This window comes from Palaemon carinicauda, chromosome 28 (genome assembly GCF_036898095.1).
Source record: "Palaemon carinicauda isolate YSFRI2023 chromosome 28, ASM3689809v2, whole genome shotgun sequence".
NCBI classification, from domain to species: Eukaryota; Metazoa; Arthropoda; class Malacostraca; order Decapoda; family Palaemonidae; genus Palaemon; species Palaemon carinicauda.
The window spans coordinates 70,949,128-70,962,217 of NC_090752.1; the positions used below are offsets into that span (position 1 = coordinate 70,949,128).

Below are 13,090 nucleotides of genomic sequence, written 5' to 3' on the forward strand. Positions count from 1 at the left end.
TCGAAATCAGAGATGAATTTTCATTGGAGAGTGAAAACATTCTCCAAGTTTAAGTGTAATATAAAACAGTTCCTCTTAATACAGAATACTATGAGAACATCTTTTACTGGAGTAACTACAAAACTAATTACCTGGCCTTTGGGAAAAGATTATTTCTAATAAAACATACCTGTAAACGTTCTACTGCCTTTTCCTCCTCCTCCTCATCTTCCTCATCGTCATCATCATCGTAAAGCAGTTCCTCGGGTAGTGCCAAAGGATAAACCTGTCCTGCCATATCCTTACACTCTGCCACCAATTTGTATAGGAGCTGACGATTCGTTTTGCTTACGTTCTTCAAGCTTCCCACATTTTGTAGAGCATTAGCTATGAGTTCTGTAAATGTAAAATGTTTGAGTATTACTTAAAATGTCAAAAATACACTTCTTTAAAACCATAAAACACACTCAACTTACTGGGATGGTCAGTGAAGGTTATCAATACCATAGATAATAAAATAAAACTGTAAATAGACTAATATTTGGCAATGACTACCTCCAATCTACTACACACTTTTCAAAATTATATTTCATAAAATACATGAAATAAGTAATTTTTGCCCTCCTGTCTAACCTTAATTAGGTTGATGATAAAGATGAACTATTTAGATTTCTTTGTGTAGGTGAAAAGCAGCAAAAATGCAGACAATAAAAAACTTGCATCAGGATAATTAAAAACCTCAGTCTGATTGTTTTCCCTCTTCATCCTTACTCTAGTGATGGTTCTATCTTTTTTGGACTTGATAATTTGTGCTCCTGAACATAGTTCCCCAAGTATGCAGATAATTAACTTCAAAGTTAAATAACAACACCAAACAATATGTATCAAAGAACATTTTTACAGGTGACAAGTTGTTTAGGCACAGTTTTCAAATTTAATCTCTTATTTTCCCCCTTCTGTATGTGAAAATGAAAGCTTCTGCAATTGAGCAAGCTTATTTAAAGATAAACTACAATCGGGTACTCATATATTCACCATATTTGATGATTATAACCACTCTTAAGACCTTTGTTATATATGATGTATTGAAAACTTGTAAAAAATTTACACTACTGTATAATTCTGTTCATTATACATACATACACACATATACCAAGGCACTTCCCCCAATTTTTGGGGGTAGCCGACATCAACAAATGAAACAGAAAATAAGGGGCCTCTACTCTTTACGTTCCTTCATAATGCTGAATCCCCTACTGCTGCTACCTCCGCGGTCATCTAAGGCACCCAAGGAAGCAGCAGGGCCTACCGGAACTGCGTCACAATCGCTCGCCATTCATTCCTATTTCTAGCACGCTCTCTTGCCTCTCTCACATCTATCCTCCTATCACCCAGAGCTTTCTTCACTCCATCCATCCACCCAAACCTTGGCCTTCCTCTTGTACTTCTCCCATCAACTCTTGCATTCATCACCTTCTTTAGAAGACAGCCATTTTCCATTCTCTCAACATGGCCAAACCACCTCAACACATTCATATCCACTCTAGCTGCTACCTCATTTCTTACACCCGTTCTCACCCTCACCACTTCGTTCCTAACCCTATCTACTCGAGATACACCAGCCATACTCCTTAGACACTTCATCTCAAACACATTCAATTTCTGTCTCTCCGTCACTTTCATTCCCCACAACTCCGATCCATACATCACAGTTGGTACAATCACTTTCTCATATAGAACTCTCTTTACATTCATGCCCAACCCTCTATTTTTTACTACTCCCTTAACTGCCCCCAACACTTTGCAACCTTCATTCACTCTCTGACGTACATCTGCTTCCACTCCATCATTTGCTGCAACAACAGACCCCCAGTGCTTAAACTGATCCACCTCCTCAAGTAACTCTCCATTCAACATGACATTCAACCTTGCACAACCTTCCCTTCTCGTACATCTCATAACCTTACTCTTACCCACATTAACTCTCAACTTCCTTCTCTCACACACCCTTCCAAATTCTGTCACTAGTCGGTCAAGCTTCTCTTCTGTGTCTGCAACCAGTACAGTATCATCCGCAAACAACAACTGATTTACCTCCCATTCATGGTCATTCTCGTCTACCAGTTTTAATCCTCGTCCAAGAACTCGAGCATTCACCTCTCTCACCACTCCATCACCATACAAGTTAAACAACCACAGCGACATCACACATCCCTGTCTCAGCCTCATTCTCACCGGAAACCAATCGCTCACTTCATTTCCTATTCTAACACATGCTTTACTACCTTTGTAGAAACTTTCCACTGCTTGCAACAACTTTCCACCAATTCCATATAACCTCATCACATTCCACATTGCTTCCCTATCAACTCTATCATACACTTTCTCCAGATCCATAAATGCAACATACACCTTTTGCTAAATATTTCTCACATATCTGCTTAACTGTAAAAATCTGATTCATACAACCCCTACCTCTTCTAAAACCACCCTGTACTTCTAAGATTGCATTCTCTGTTTTATCCTTGATCCTATTAATCATTACTCTACCATACACTTTTCCAACTACACTCAACAAACTAACACCTCTTGCATTACAACACTCATGCACATCTCCCTTACCCTTATATAGTGGTACGCTACATGCACAAACCCAATCTATTGGTACCATTGACAACACAAAACACATTAAACAATCTCACCAACCATTCAAGTACAGTTGCACCCCCTTCCTTCAACATCTCAGCTCTCACACCATCCATACCACATGCTTTTCATACTCTCGTTTCATCTAGTGCTCTCTTCACTTCATCTATTGTAATCTCTCTCTCATTCTCATCTCCCATCACCATGCAACAGCAATTACATCTGCCTCCCTATTATCCTCAACATTCAGTAAACTTTCAAAATATTCCACCCACCTTTTCCTTGCCTCCTCTCCTTTTAACAACCTTCCATTTCCATCTTTCACTGTCTCTTCAATTCTTGAACCAGCCTTCCTTACTCTCTTCACTTCTTTCCAAAACTTCTTCTTATTCTATTCATATGACTGACCCAATCCCTGACCCCACCTCAGGTCAGCTGCCCTCTTTGCCTCACGTACCTTACGCTTTACTTCCACATTTTTCTCTCTATATTTTTCATACTTCTCTATACTATTACTCTGCAGCCATTCTTCAAAAGCCCTCTTTTTCTCTTCCACTTTTACCTTCACTCCTTCATTCCACCATTCACTGCCCTTCCTCATGCTGCCTCCAACAACCTTCTTGCCACACACATCACTTGCAATCCCAACAAAATTTTCTTTTACTAACTTCCACTCCTCCTCTAAATTACCAGTTTCTCTTACTCTCACTTCGTCATATGCCATTTTCACCCTTTCCTGATATTTACTTTTTACCCCCCGGTTTTATTTACTCTTCAACCCTCACTAGCTCCCTTTTACATCCTCCTACTCTATTCCCCCACTCTTTTGCTACAACTAATTTTCCTTCCACCAAAAAATGATCAGACATACCCCTAAACACGTGCACGTCTTTCAATCTTCTAAACATTCTTTTAGTTAACACATAATCCATTAATGCCCATTCTACTACTCTTCCATTTCCCACTCTTACCCATGTATACTTATTTTTATCTTTCTTTTTGAAAAAGCTAGCACTTATTACCATCTCTTGTTCAACACACATATTTACCAGTTTCTCACCACTCTCATTTTCACCTGGTACGCCATACTTCCCAAAGACACCTTCTACCTCTCCAGCGCCCACTCTAGCATTTAAGTCTCCCATGACAACTACATAATTCCTGCTACACACCTAGTAAATTCATTCCAAAACTCATTTCGCTCTTCTTCACTATTCTCACTACCTGGCCCATACGCACTTACAAACGCCCAACATTCCCTACCCAACCTAAGCCTTACCCACATTAACCTAGATGATATTTCCTTCAATTCCACTACTTTACCTGTCATCTATTCACTCAGCAATAAAGCCACACCCTCTCTCGCTCTTCCCCTTTCAATCCCAGACATTTCACCAAACATCACTTCACCCTTTCCTTTTATCTTTGTCTCACACAAGGCCAATACATCCATCCTTCTCTTCCTAAACATACTTCCAATCTCACATCTTTTACTCTCTATCGTACTACATCCACGCACATTCAAATTGTCCATCATGGTCTGCTTATGTCCCAATAGGCATCTACAAACAAAGAAAGGCGAGGGATTTTCATTCCCAAATAAATTCCCTGCGAGCATCCCACCAACTCACCCGTTGAAAATGGTTCTTCATTACTGAAATTGAGTATTCTATTGTAGCCCAGATCAAGATGTAATCGGAAAATCCTCATCGTTGAATTGAAACCAGAATACTCCTTAAATAGTGTACACCAGTTCCCCAACCATTTCAGTAATTCAAATAAAAAAATACAATGTTGATCACGAATATTATAGCTTCCATCTAATAGTTTAAAAATAGCCAATCTTCCAGGTACATAAGAGCTCTTAGCCTCAGAACCCTTAGCCATTTTGAAATTAGGGTGGTCAATACTTAAAAGACCATTCTGAAACTAGAGCATAGGGACTTGATTTGGTAAAACTTTGCCTTGTGGAAATGAAGTTATTTTCAGAATTGATGTAAACAGGTCTATTGAAAATATCTTATCTTCCTTCTTTCTCACCCCAAGGGAGTTGAGGGAGTTGCCATGATAACTTGTTGAGGGTCAAGACACCTAGACCTGGTCTCCAAACATCTGAAGCTTAGGGGACTAAAAAATACCTTGTTGAAAAAAATACGAAGCTTTTACCGAAAAGTTTCACTATATCACAAATTTTAAGTACTGTAATTTGTATTTTTCCTAACAGTACTTACCTCGAACTACTTTCTTAGGAGCATGTGGGATATCCTTCCTATCCGGCCAAGAATTTTGCGCAGTCCCCCCTACCTCCGTTTTCCTTGTCAGGTCCCTCCGTGGCGGATGGATACGTGCCCTGAGGCGACCCGGGTTCAGGGCGTGGGTGCGCTACTGAGTCTTTGTCGCCAGTAAGCATACGGTGTTTTTACCTCGAACTCCTGTAAGGCACCCGGGGCAGGATGGGTGGGCAATAACCCGAAAGTAGTTTGAGGTAAGTACTGTTAGGAAAAATACAAAATACTTAAAATTTGTGATTTGTTCCAACACGGAGTACTTACCTCGAATTACTTTCTAAGGAGTCTTACACTTTAGGAGGTGGGGGTGGACTTACAGGCCGGAAGACCCACTACTACCATCCCAGGACATGGGACCTAGATAGGCAGCTAGGTCCAGACGACACAAAGAACAGGGTAGGAGAGTTGGGGGAAGGACGCAAAAGTCTACCTGTTTGTAAAAACTCACCTTTATGAATAATCCGGGCATGGCTTCCAAAACATCCATCTCTCACATGGGAGGAGGGAAGGGAAGGGAAAACGGGTAGCAAGGAAAGGGGAGTAAGGGGGAACTTGTGTCGCTCAGGCTACCCGGGGCCGTACACCTTAACTTGTTGCAGGGCGGAAATCACTGGTCCAATGGAGAAGGAGTCCAGGGACTTCCTCATGCAGTCTTTCAGGTAGTGAGCCGTAAAGGTGGACTGTCTAGACCATGTGCCTGCTCGCATGATTTGGCCCACTGCCATGTTGCTGTCAAATGCCAAAGAAGTGCTAAGACCTCTAATACCATGGGGTCGCGGGGTACCCGGGACTGTAGACCCCTCACTTGCGTAAGCTCTCTTGATGACTTGCCGAAGCCAGAAGGAGATCGTGTTCTTTGACACTGCCTTCTTTACCGGGCCTGTGGAAACAAACAGACTTTTGATGGCCGGCCTGAGTCTGGCTGTCCTAACCGTTCTCACTGGACATAGGCGCAAGTCTTCCGGGTTGTCCAAGTGAGGGATCGCCGGGACTGAGAACCCCTCGAACCTCGGGTCTGCAATGGCCGGGTTCTGAGTTTTGGCCACGAACTCAGGCAGAAACTTAAAGGACAGGTCCTTCCACCCTTTCGAGTGCGAGACCTCGAATGACAAGCCGTGGCGCTCACTCACACGTTTGGCTGAGGCCAGAGCGAGCAAAAACACCATCTTGAGGGTGAGGTCTTTATCTTGGATGTCCTTGAGGGGATCAAAGGGAGGCCTTGTCAAAACCTTGAGAACCTTGGCCACATCCCACTGCGGGACCCGAGCGGCGCGGGGGGAACAAGACTGCTCGAAACTTTTGATGAGCATGGAAATCTGGCGAGAGGCCCATAGGTCGATGCCTCCGAGATGAAAGACCTGCCCCAGGACCCCCTTGATGGCTGGAATGGAGACCCCCAGGTCGTCCCTCAGGTGGACCAGGAAGTCTGCAATCTTGTGGACTGATGCATCCAGAGGCCTCATGTTCTGCGTGACACACCACTTCACAAACATGGCCCACTTGGCCTGGTACACCACGATCGAGGACTTCCGCAGATACCCTGACATCCTCGAAGCTGTCTTCTCCGAGTATCCTTCTTTCCTTAATAGACACTCGATAACCTCCACGCGTGTAGCTGGAGGCACTGAGGGTTTTCGTGAAACCTTCGAAAGTGGGGCTGCCGCAGAAGGTCTTCCCTTATTGGTAGGGGCCACGGAGGATGGGTGGACAGGTCCTGTATATCTGCGAACCACTCCCTCTCCAGCCACCAGGCCGCTACCAAAGTCATCATTGTTGCCCTTGATTGTCTGAGCCTGTTGAACACCTGCATGAGAATCCCGAAGGGGGTAAAGGCATACACGTCAAGTCCGTCCCACGAGTGCTGGAAGGCGTCCTCGAACGCTGCTGCCGGGTCTGGCACAGGAGAACAGAATACGGAGAGCTTCGGGTTGAGCCTTGTGGTGAACAGATCTATCACCGGTGAGCCCCACAACTGTAGGACCTTCTGGGCCACTTGTGGGTGTAGGGACCACTCCAACCCCACTATTGTCCTGCTCTGCTGAGGCTGTCGGCTAGAAAGTTTCTCTTCCCCGGAAAGAACCTGGCTGTGAGAATGATGTGATTCCTCTCGGCCCATTCCAGGACTCGAGCCGTGAGATCGCACAGCTCCCTTGATCTCAATCCTCCTTGCTTCTTTATGTACGCCACCACGGTGGCGTTGTCGCACATGAGGGCTATTGCATTTCCCCTCAGACGATGGGCAAATATTGAGAGGGCCTTTTGAACTGCCAGTAGTTCGAGCAGGTTTATGTGGAGGAGCTTCTCCTCCGGGGACCACTTTCCCTCTGCTGTCTCTTCGAGCAGATGGGCTCCTCACCCCTCCTTTGACGCATCCGTGAAGAGCAACATCTCCGGAGGAGCAGACGCGAACGGCACACCCAGTAGGGTGTTCGCCCAGTCGGACCACCAAAGGAGCATGTTTCTGGTGTCTGGGGTCATCATGACTAGGGATTGAGGTGGGTCTCCCAGTGACCAGAGGTCTTTCACATTCCACTGGACCAGCCTCAGCTTGAGCCTCCCCTGAGGAACTAGCTTCTCCAACGAGACCAGGTGGCCCACGAGTCTCTGCCACTCCTTGGCTCTCATTGTGCATTTTCTAGAAATGGCCGAATCATGTGATCCAGATTGTCCAGCCTCTCTTGAGAGGGGAATGCCCTTGTTACCTGGGAGTCCAGGACCATCCCTAGGTACATCATCCTGGTGGTGGGGATCAACTGGGACTTCTCCAGATTGATGGTAACTCCCAGTTCCCGGCAGAACTGTAACAGCTTTGCCCCCTGCTCCTTTAAGGCTGCCTCTGAGGCTGAAAGAAGCAACCAGTCGTCGAGATACCTGAGCAGCCTGATGCCCTGCTTGTGTGCCCAGGCTGATACTACGGTGAATACCCTCGTGAAGACCTGAGGTGCTGTTGACAGACTGAAGCAGAGGGTCCTGAACTGCAGAGACTGGGCTCCCCACTTCACCCTGAGGAACTTCCTGCTGGAGGGGTGTATGGGGATCTGAAAGTAGGCGTCCTTGAGGTCCAGGGACATCATGAAATCCCCTTGCCTCCAGGCTGCCAGTACCGACTTCAGCGTGTCCATCTTGAAGGACGATTTCCTGATGAACTTGTTTAGGGCCGAGAGGTCGATGACTGGTCTCCAACCCCCCGTAGCTTTTTCCACCAGGAAGAGCCTGCTGTAAAACCCCGGGAACGATTCCCGGACGGGTTGCAGTGCTCCTTTGTCCAACATGGCCGACACCTCCTCCTGCAAGGCTGCTCTCCTCATGTGATCCTTGGGGGCCAGCCACTCCGCCCGATGCTCGGGAATCAGAGGAGGAGGTTCTGTCAGGAAGGGAATCCTGTATCCCTCCATGAGGACTGCCACGGTCCATGGGTCCGCACCGTTGTCCTGCCATGGTTGCCAATGGTATTTGAGGCATCCCCCCACCTGTGGCGTGGGAAGGTGTAGGGGGCCTCTCTTCCTATCTCCTTCTGGGGAGACGGTTTGAGCAACCTCGTCTCGGGCCCAAGTATTTCTGTCTAAAATAAGGCCTGGGCTGGGGCTCCACTTCTGGGGGAGGGCCGCAAGGACTGATCCCAGGAAGGGGAGGGGGCTTCTGTCTAGCTGGTGGCGTAGGCGGGTAGGGCCCGTCCACAGACGGTCTTCTATGTGGAGGTCGTCTTGTTGCTGGCTGCTTAGGCTCAGCCAAGCCCTTGAGTTTCCCCACTCTTTCCATTGTCTCCGCTACCGTCTGTAGGGAGAACAGGGTCTCACCTCACACCGGAGCATTCCTAAGGAACTTGGCCTCACGCTCGGGGAGTCTACGAGGAAGCCTGTTTAGCACCGTGTCCCTCCTTCTTAAGATCCAGTTTGCTGTCTGAGTCAAGGACTGGAACATTAAGAATTGCATGGCCTTGCCTCCAGAGCGTATGAGCTCATGCAAGAGAGCTTGATTCTCCGGCACCGAGAGATCGTGGGAGAGTTGAAAGCCTGCTAAGGTGCATACCCACCAGTCCAACCAGGAGGCCACACTGATGATGTTCTGAGACATGTCCTCCATCATAGTGGCCTCTGCCTGTGAGAAGACCACTGGGGCAGTAAGGATCCTTCCATCCGTGCTGCCCTGGCTCAGAGCCACAACAGCTTCTTCCATTGTCCAAGGCCCCACAGGCAGTCCGAATGGCACATAAAATATCTTCTGGGTCCTTAGTCCAGGTAGGAGCTTGAAGGATCCTTGGGGCCTGAGGGAGTTCTTGGGTCCTGATATAAAATGGTCGACGTGGTTCATGCCGAGGGACACGTCTGGAGCCATTGGTAGGGTCAAGGATGGTTTCGGCTGTACCGGGTTGTCCACCATCCTACCCAAACCTGAAAGCCAGGCTTGCTTTGAGGATGGTTTGGGCTCATCTAACCTGCGGTGGTGCTGTATGAGTGCTAACACTTTCCTGTAAGAGGATGCTTCATCAGGCGAACACTCTCCAGCATCTACTAGGCCCTCTACCACTTGATCCTCCGTGTTGGCTGCTTCTTCGATCATAGATAGATCCGTGGGGGCAGTCGCATCCCTGTCATCTAGCCGGCTCGACGGAGCGGCTATCTGCATCACGGATGGAGCCCTCGAGGGGGAGGTAGCGGTCATGGGTCTACCCCCTCCCGGAGGAATCCGTGGTCAGTGACTGCCATGCTGTGCCAGCGGCTGCATCCGATGCCTGGATGGAGCCGGTGAGACTTTGGGCATGGGAGCCATGCTGCTGGGCTGAGCCAGCAGCTGCCTCCGCTGAACGGATGGAGCCGGTGACTTGCCGGGCAAGGGCAAGGGAAAGTTAGTGTATGCCAACAGTTGCATCTGAAGCACAGATGGAGCCAAAGAGACACTGGGCAAAGGGATGATAGCCGCTCCAGCAGCCACCGCCGAGGGCAGGCACTGGAGCGGCACGAGCCCTGTTCGACCCGTAAGGGGGAAAAACTAATTTACCTAATTTTGCCCTCTTCTGCTTAGAACTCTTCTTCTTCTTGCTCTTTCTCATGGCAACTTTGGCCTTCTTCCTAGATAGGCCTGAGTTCGAGCTCGACTTCTTTCTCTTCCCCTTCTTTTTCTTTTACCTCATCTCCCGGTCGCTGGAGTCTTCCGACGATGAAGAGCTGGAAGCCGAGGTATCGTCCGAGGAAGACGAAGAAGAGGAGGAGCTATCCGAGGCCCCTGAGTCCTCTTCTACCAACATGGGGGCTTGCAATTGTGCTACCAGGGTCACGGGTTGCATGAAATCAGGAGGTAGCCCAACAGAAGGCGCCGGAGGCGTGAGCAGTGACCCACGAGGCAAACCAGCCAGAAAACTCTTCGTCCTGCCACATGGGTGAACTGAAGGGTGTCCTTGGCGCCGTCCACACAATGGAATCGGGGTCTGAAGAGCTCGTGGCTCGTCTTTACCTGTCTTGGTCGCCCCCTGAAGCCCCTGTACCTGAAAAACACTGCCACGATGGAGGGGAAGGAGCAGATGTTCCTGATCTCCCCCACACCGGATCCTAATTTGAGACGGGTCCTGTGGGCACCAGAACCTCGTTTACAGAAAGCCCTCCCGTAACAACAGCAGATTCCTCACTCGTCTGCGTAGGCACAATGCAATTTGATCTATTAAAATTAGACTCATGGGGAACAACAATGGGCTGTTTCCCCGCAACTGACTTACCTCGTCCCCTACTCTGGGTAGGGGAAGGGGAAGGGGAACCACTCTCCGAAGGAGCTGAAGGAGACGTTAACGGAGACACGAGACCAGGCTTCCTCGTTGACCGCTTTGATGCCTTCTTTTTCTTGGTGCCGTGCAAGGCCCTTTGCAGTTCCAGCCAGGACTCACACTCCGGACACGTGGAAGCAGGCGAGCACACTTTGCCTCGACACGTGGTGCACAATGTGTGCGGATCGATGTTCACCTTGGAAAGCCATGCCCCACATAACTTACCGGCCTTGGGACCGGGACAACGACGTTGGGATTCCATAAGGGTAATCACAAGCAACACAAGTAACACAAGGATCGGGAAAACACAAAGGGAACACGTGGAACACAATGGTGGGTCGAACGGGATGTGAGAGAGACCAGCGAGATGTTATCTATGCCGCGACCAGATGCTTACTGGCGACAAAGACTCAGTAGCGCACCCATGCACTGAACCCGGGTCGCCTCAGGGCACGTATCCATCTGCCATGGAGGGACCCGACAAGGGAAATGGAGGTGGGGGGACTGCGCAAAATTCTTGGTCGGATAGGGAGGAGATCCCAGATACTCCTAGGAAAGTAGTTTGAGAAGTACTCCGTGTTGAAACAAATATACAGTAGGGTCCCGAATTAAGCGTGTTCGAATTACACGATTCCCCTTTTCCGCGATCGCTATTTTTCAAAAATAAATTTTCTGTATCTGCGAGGCTGTTCAAAGTTCGCGAGTCAAGCACTACAAAATGTATCAAATCTATTGTCTTTTTAAGTATATTGGTAGCCCTAAATACGGTGATTTATAATAAATGTTACAAAACAATATCAACATTACATTTCATTAACATAATTTCATAATGAATAGTCTATTTAAGGATAAAATTCCACATCAACAATGAAATCAACTGTTAATTGTGCGAGTCCAGCTGACAAAATGTAAACAGAAATGTGGTTACGTTCTCGGCAATCTTTATCTTTCTCCAACCTTACGATAATTGTAATGGTAGTGTTAATGATGGTATATTAAAGCATTATTTTTGTTTAGTACAGTATATTTAAAAGCCTTATTTTTCCCTCTGGGCGTTCAAGGTTTTCACGAGTAGACTGGGTTCGTTTATCGGCAAGGAATAGCCTAAACTTCGGTAACGAGTCGTCAATATTTTTTCATATTTTAAACAGTATACATTTGATTTGCAAACATTGGTTTTGTAGAGTAGACGGTAAAATAAAATCTAGAGAGAGAGAGAGAGAGAGATTTGATGGCAGAAATCCCCCCCCCTCTCTCTCTCTCTCTTTCTCTCTAGATTTTATTTTACCGTCTACTCTACAAAACCAATGTTTGCAAATCAAATGTATACTGTTTAAAATATGATAAAATATTGACGACTCGTTACCGAAGTTTAGGCTATTCCCTGCCGATAAACGATAACAAACCCTTTAATGCAAACTAACTGTATCCTTTGATATTCCTCTATATTTATCACGAATTCCTTCTATACCTCCTCAGACACTCTTATTTCAAATATCTAAATTATTCTTATCACAACTAACACCATCTAATCATTTTCATTCCATTATATCTATTATTCCTCTGGATCTTATTCCCTTTCCTTATTCTGTTTATTCGATGGGATTCGTTTTTCCCTTTACCGTCTTTCAGAATCTATTTTTAGCCACTGGCAACCAAATCCCCCCTTCCCCCGTCTGCTACCGTCTCCCCTGCGAGTCCACCCAGCCTATCTCATCACTCCCCCCACCTTCATCCTCCCCTGTTCTAGGTCTGTAATCTTCTGCGTCATAATATATATATATCTCTCTCTCTCTCTCTCTCTCTCTCTCTCTCTCTCTCTCTCTCTCGTTATACAATACAGTACTTACAAATAGATGAGGAAACCAAAATCGGTTTTCTTGAAGTGTCAATTAAATACAAAACGAAAAAATTATACAGTGTATACATCCATTTCAATCATAGCTTAAAATACGGTAACCGATTTCGTCCGCAAACCACTATTTTTTAGGAAACACCATTCTATTCCAGAAAATTTTTACTCTTTAAATGTCAATTGCGCTATAATAAAACATGTACTTATGTTGTTAAATTTCGGGTGTGTTTTAAAAATCGAGTATTGCTAACTTATTTTTGTTTTACTTTTGGCTGTGATCACATCAGCTGATGTCTAGCTTCCGCGCGAATACAATAACAAAGAATTGTTTACACCATTTCTTAACTTATTCAAACCATCTATACAGTTAATATTACATAAACACCAAAGTGTTATAACCTATCATATTTATTGTTTAGTACTTTAAAACCATCCCTCTCTCTCTCTCTCTCTCTCTCTCTCTCTCTCTCTCTCTCTCTCTCTCTCTCTCTCTCTCTCTCTCTCTCTCTCTCTCTCTCTCTCACATCGAACGTGACTTTAAAAATAGGCCTAGTACTTTCTTCTTTT

General features: G+C 46.4%; 1 protein-coding gene across 1 annotated transcript in view; it reads right to left on the reverse strand.

Annotated features, from left to right (window-relative positions):
* Positions 1-13,090, reverse strand: part of LOC137621654 (ribosomal RNA processing protein 1 homolog B-like) — a 127,106-nt gene that overhangs the window by 33,807 nt on the left and 80,209 nt on the right. The window contains exon 7 of the mRNA XM_068352138.1: positions 170-375. Within this exon, the coding sequence (XP_068208239.1) occupies positions 170-375 (206 nt within the window). The remainder of the gene's footprint in view (positions 1-169; positions 376-13,090) is intronic.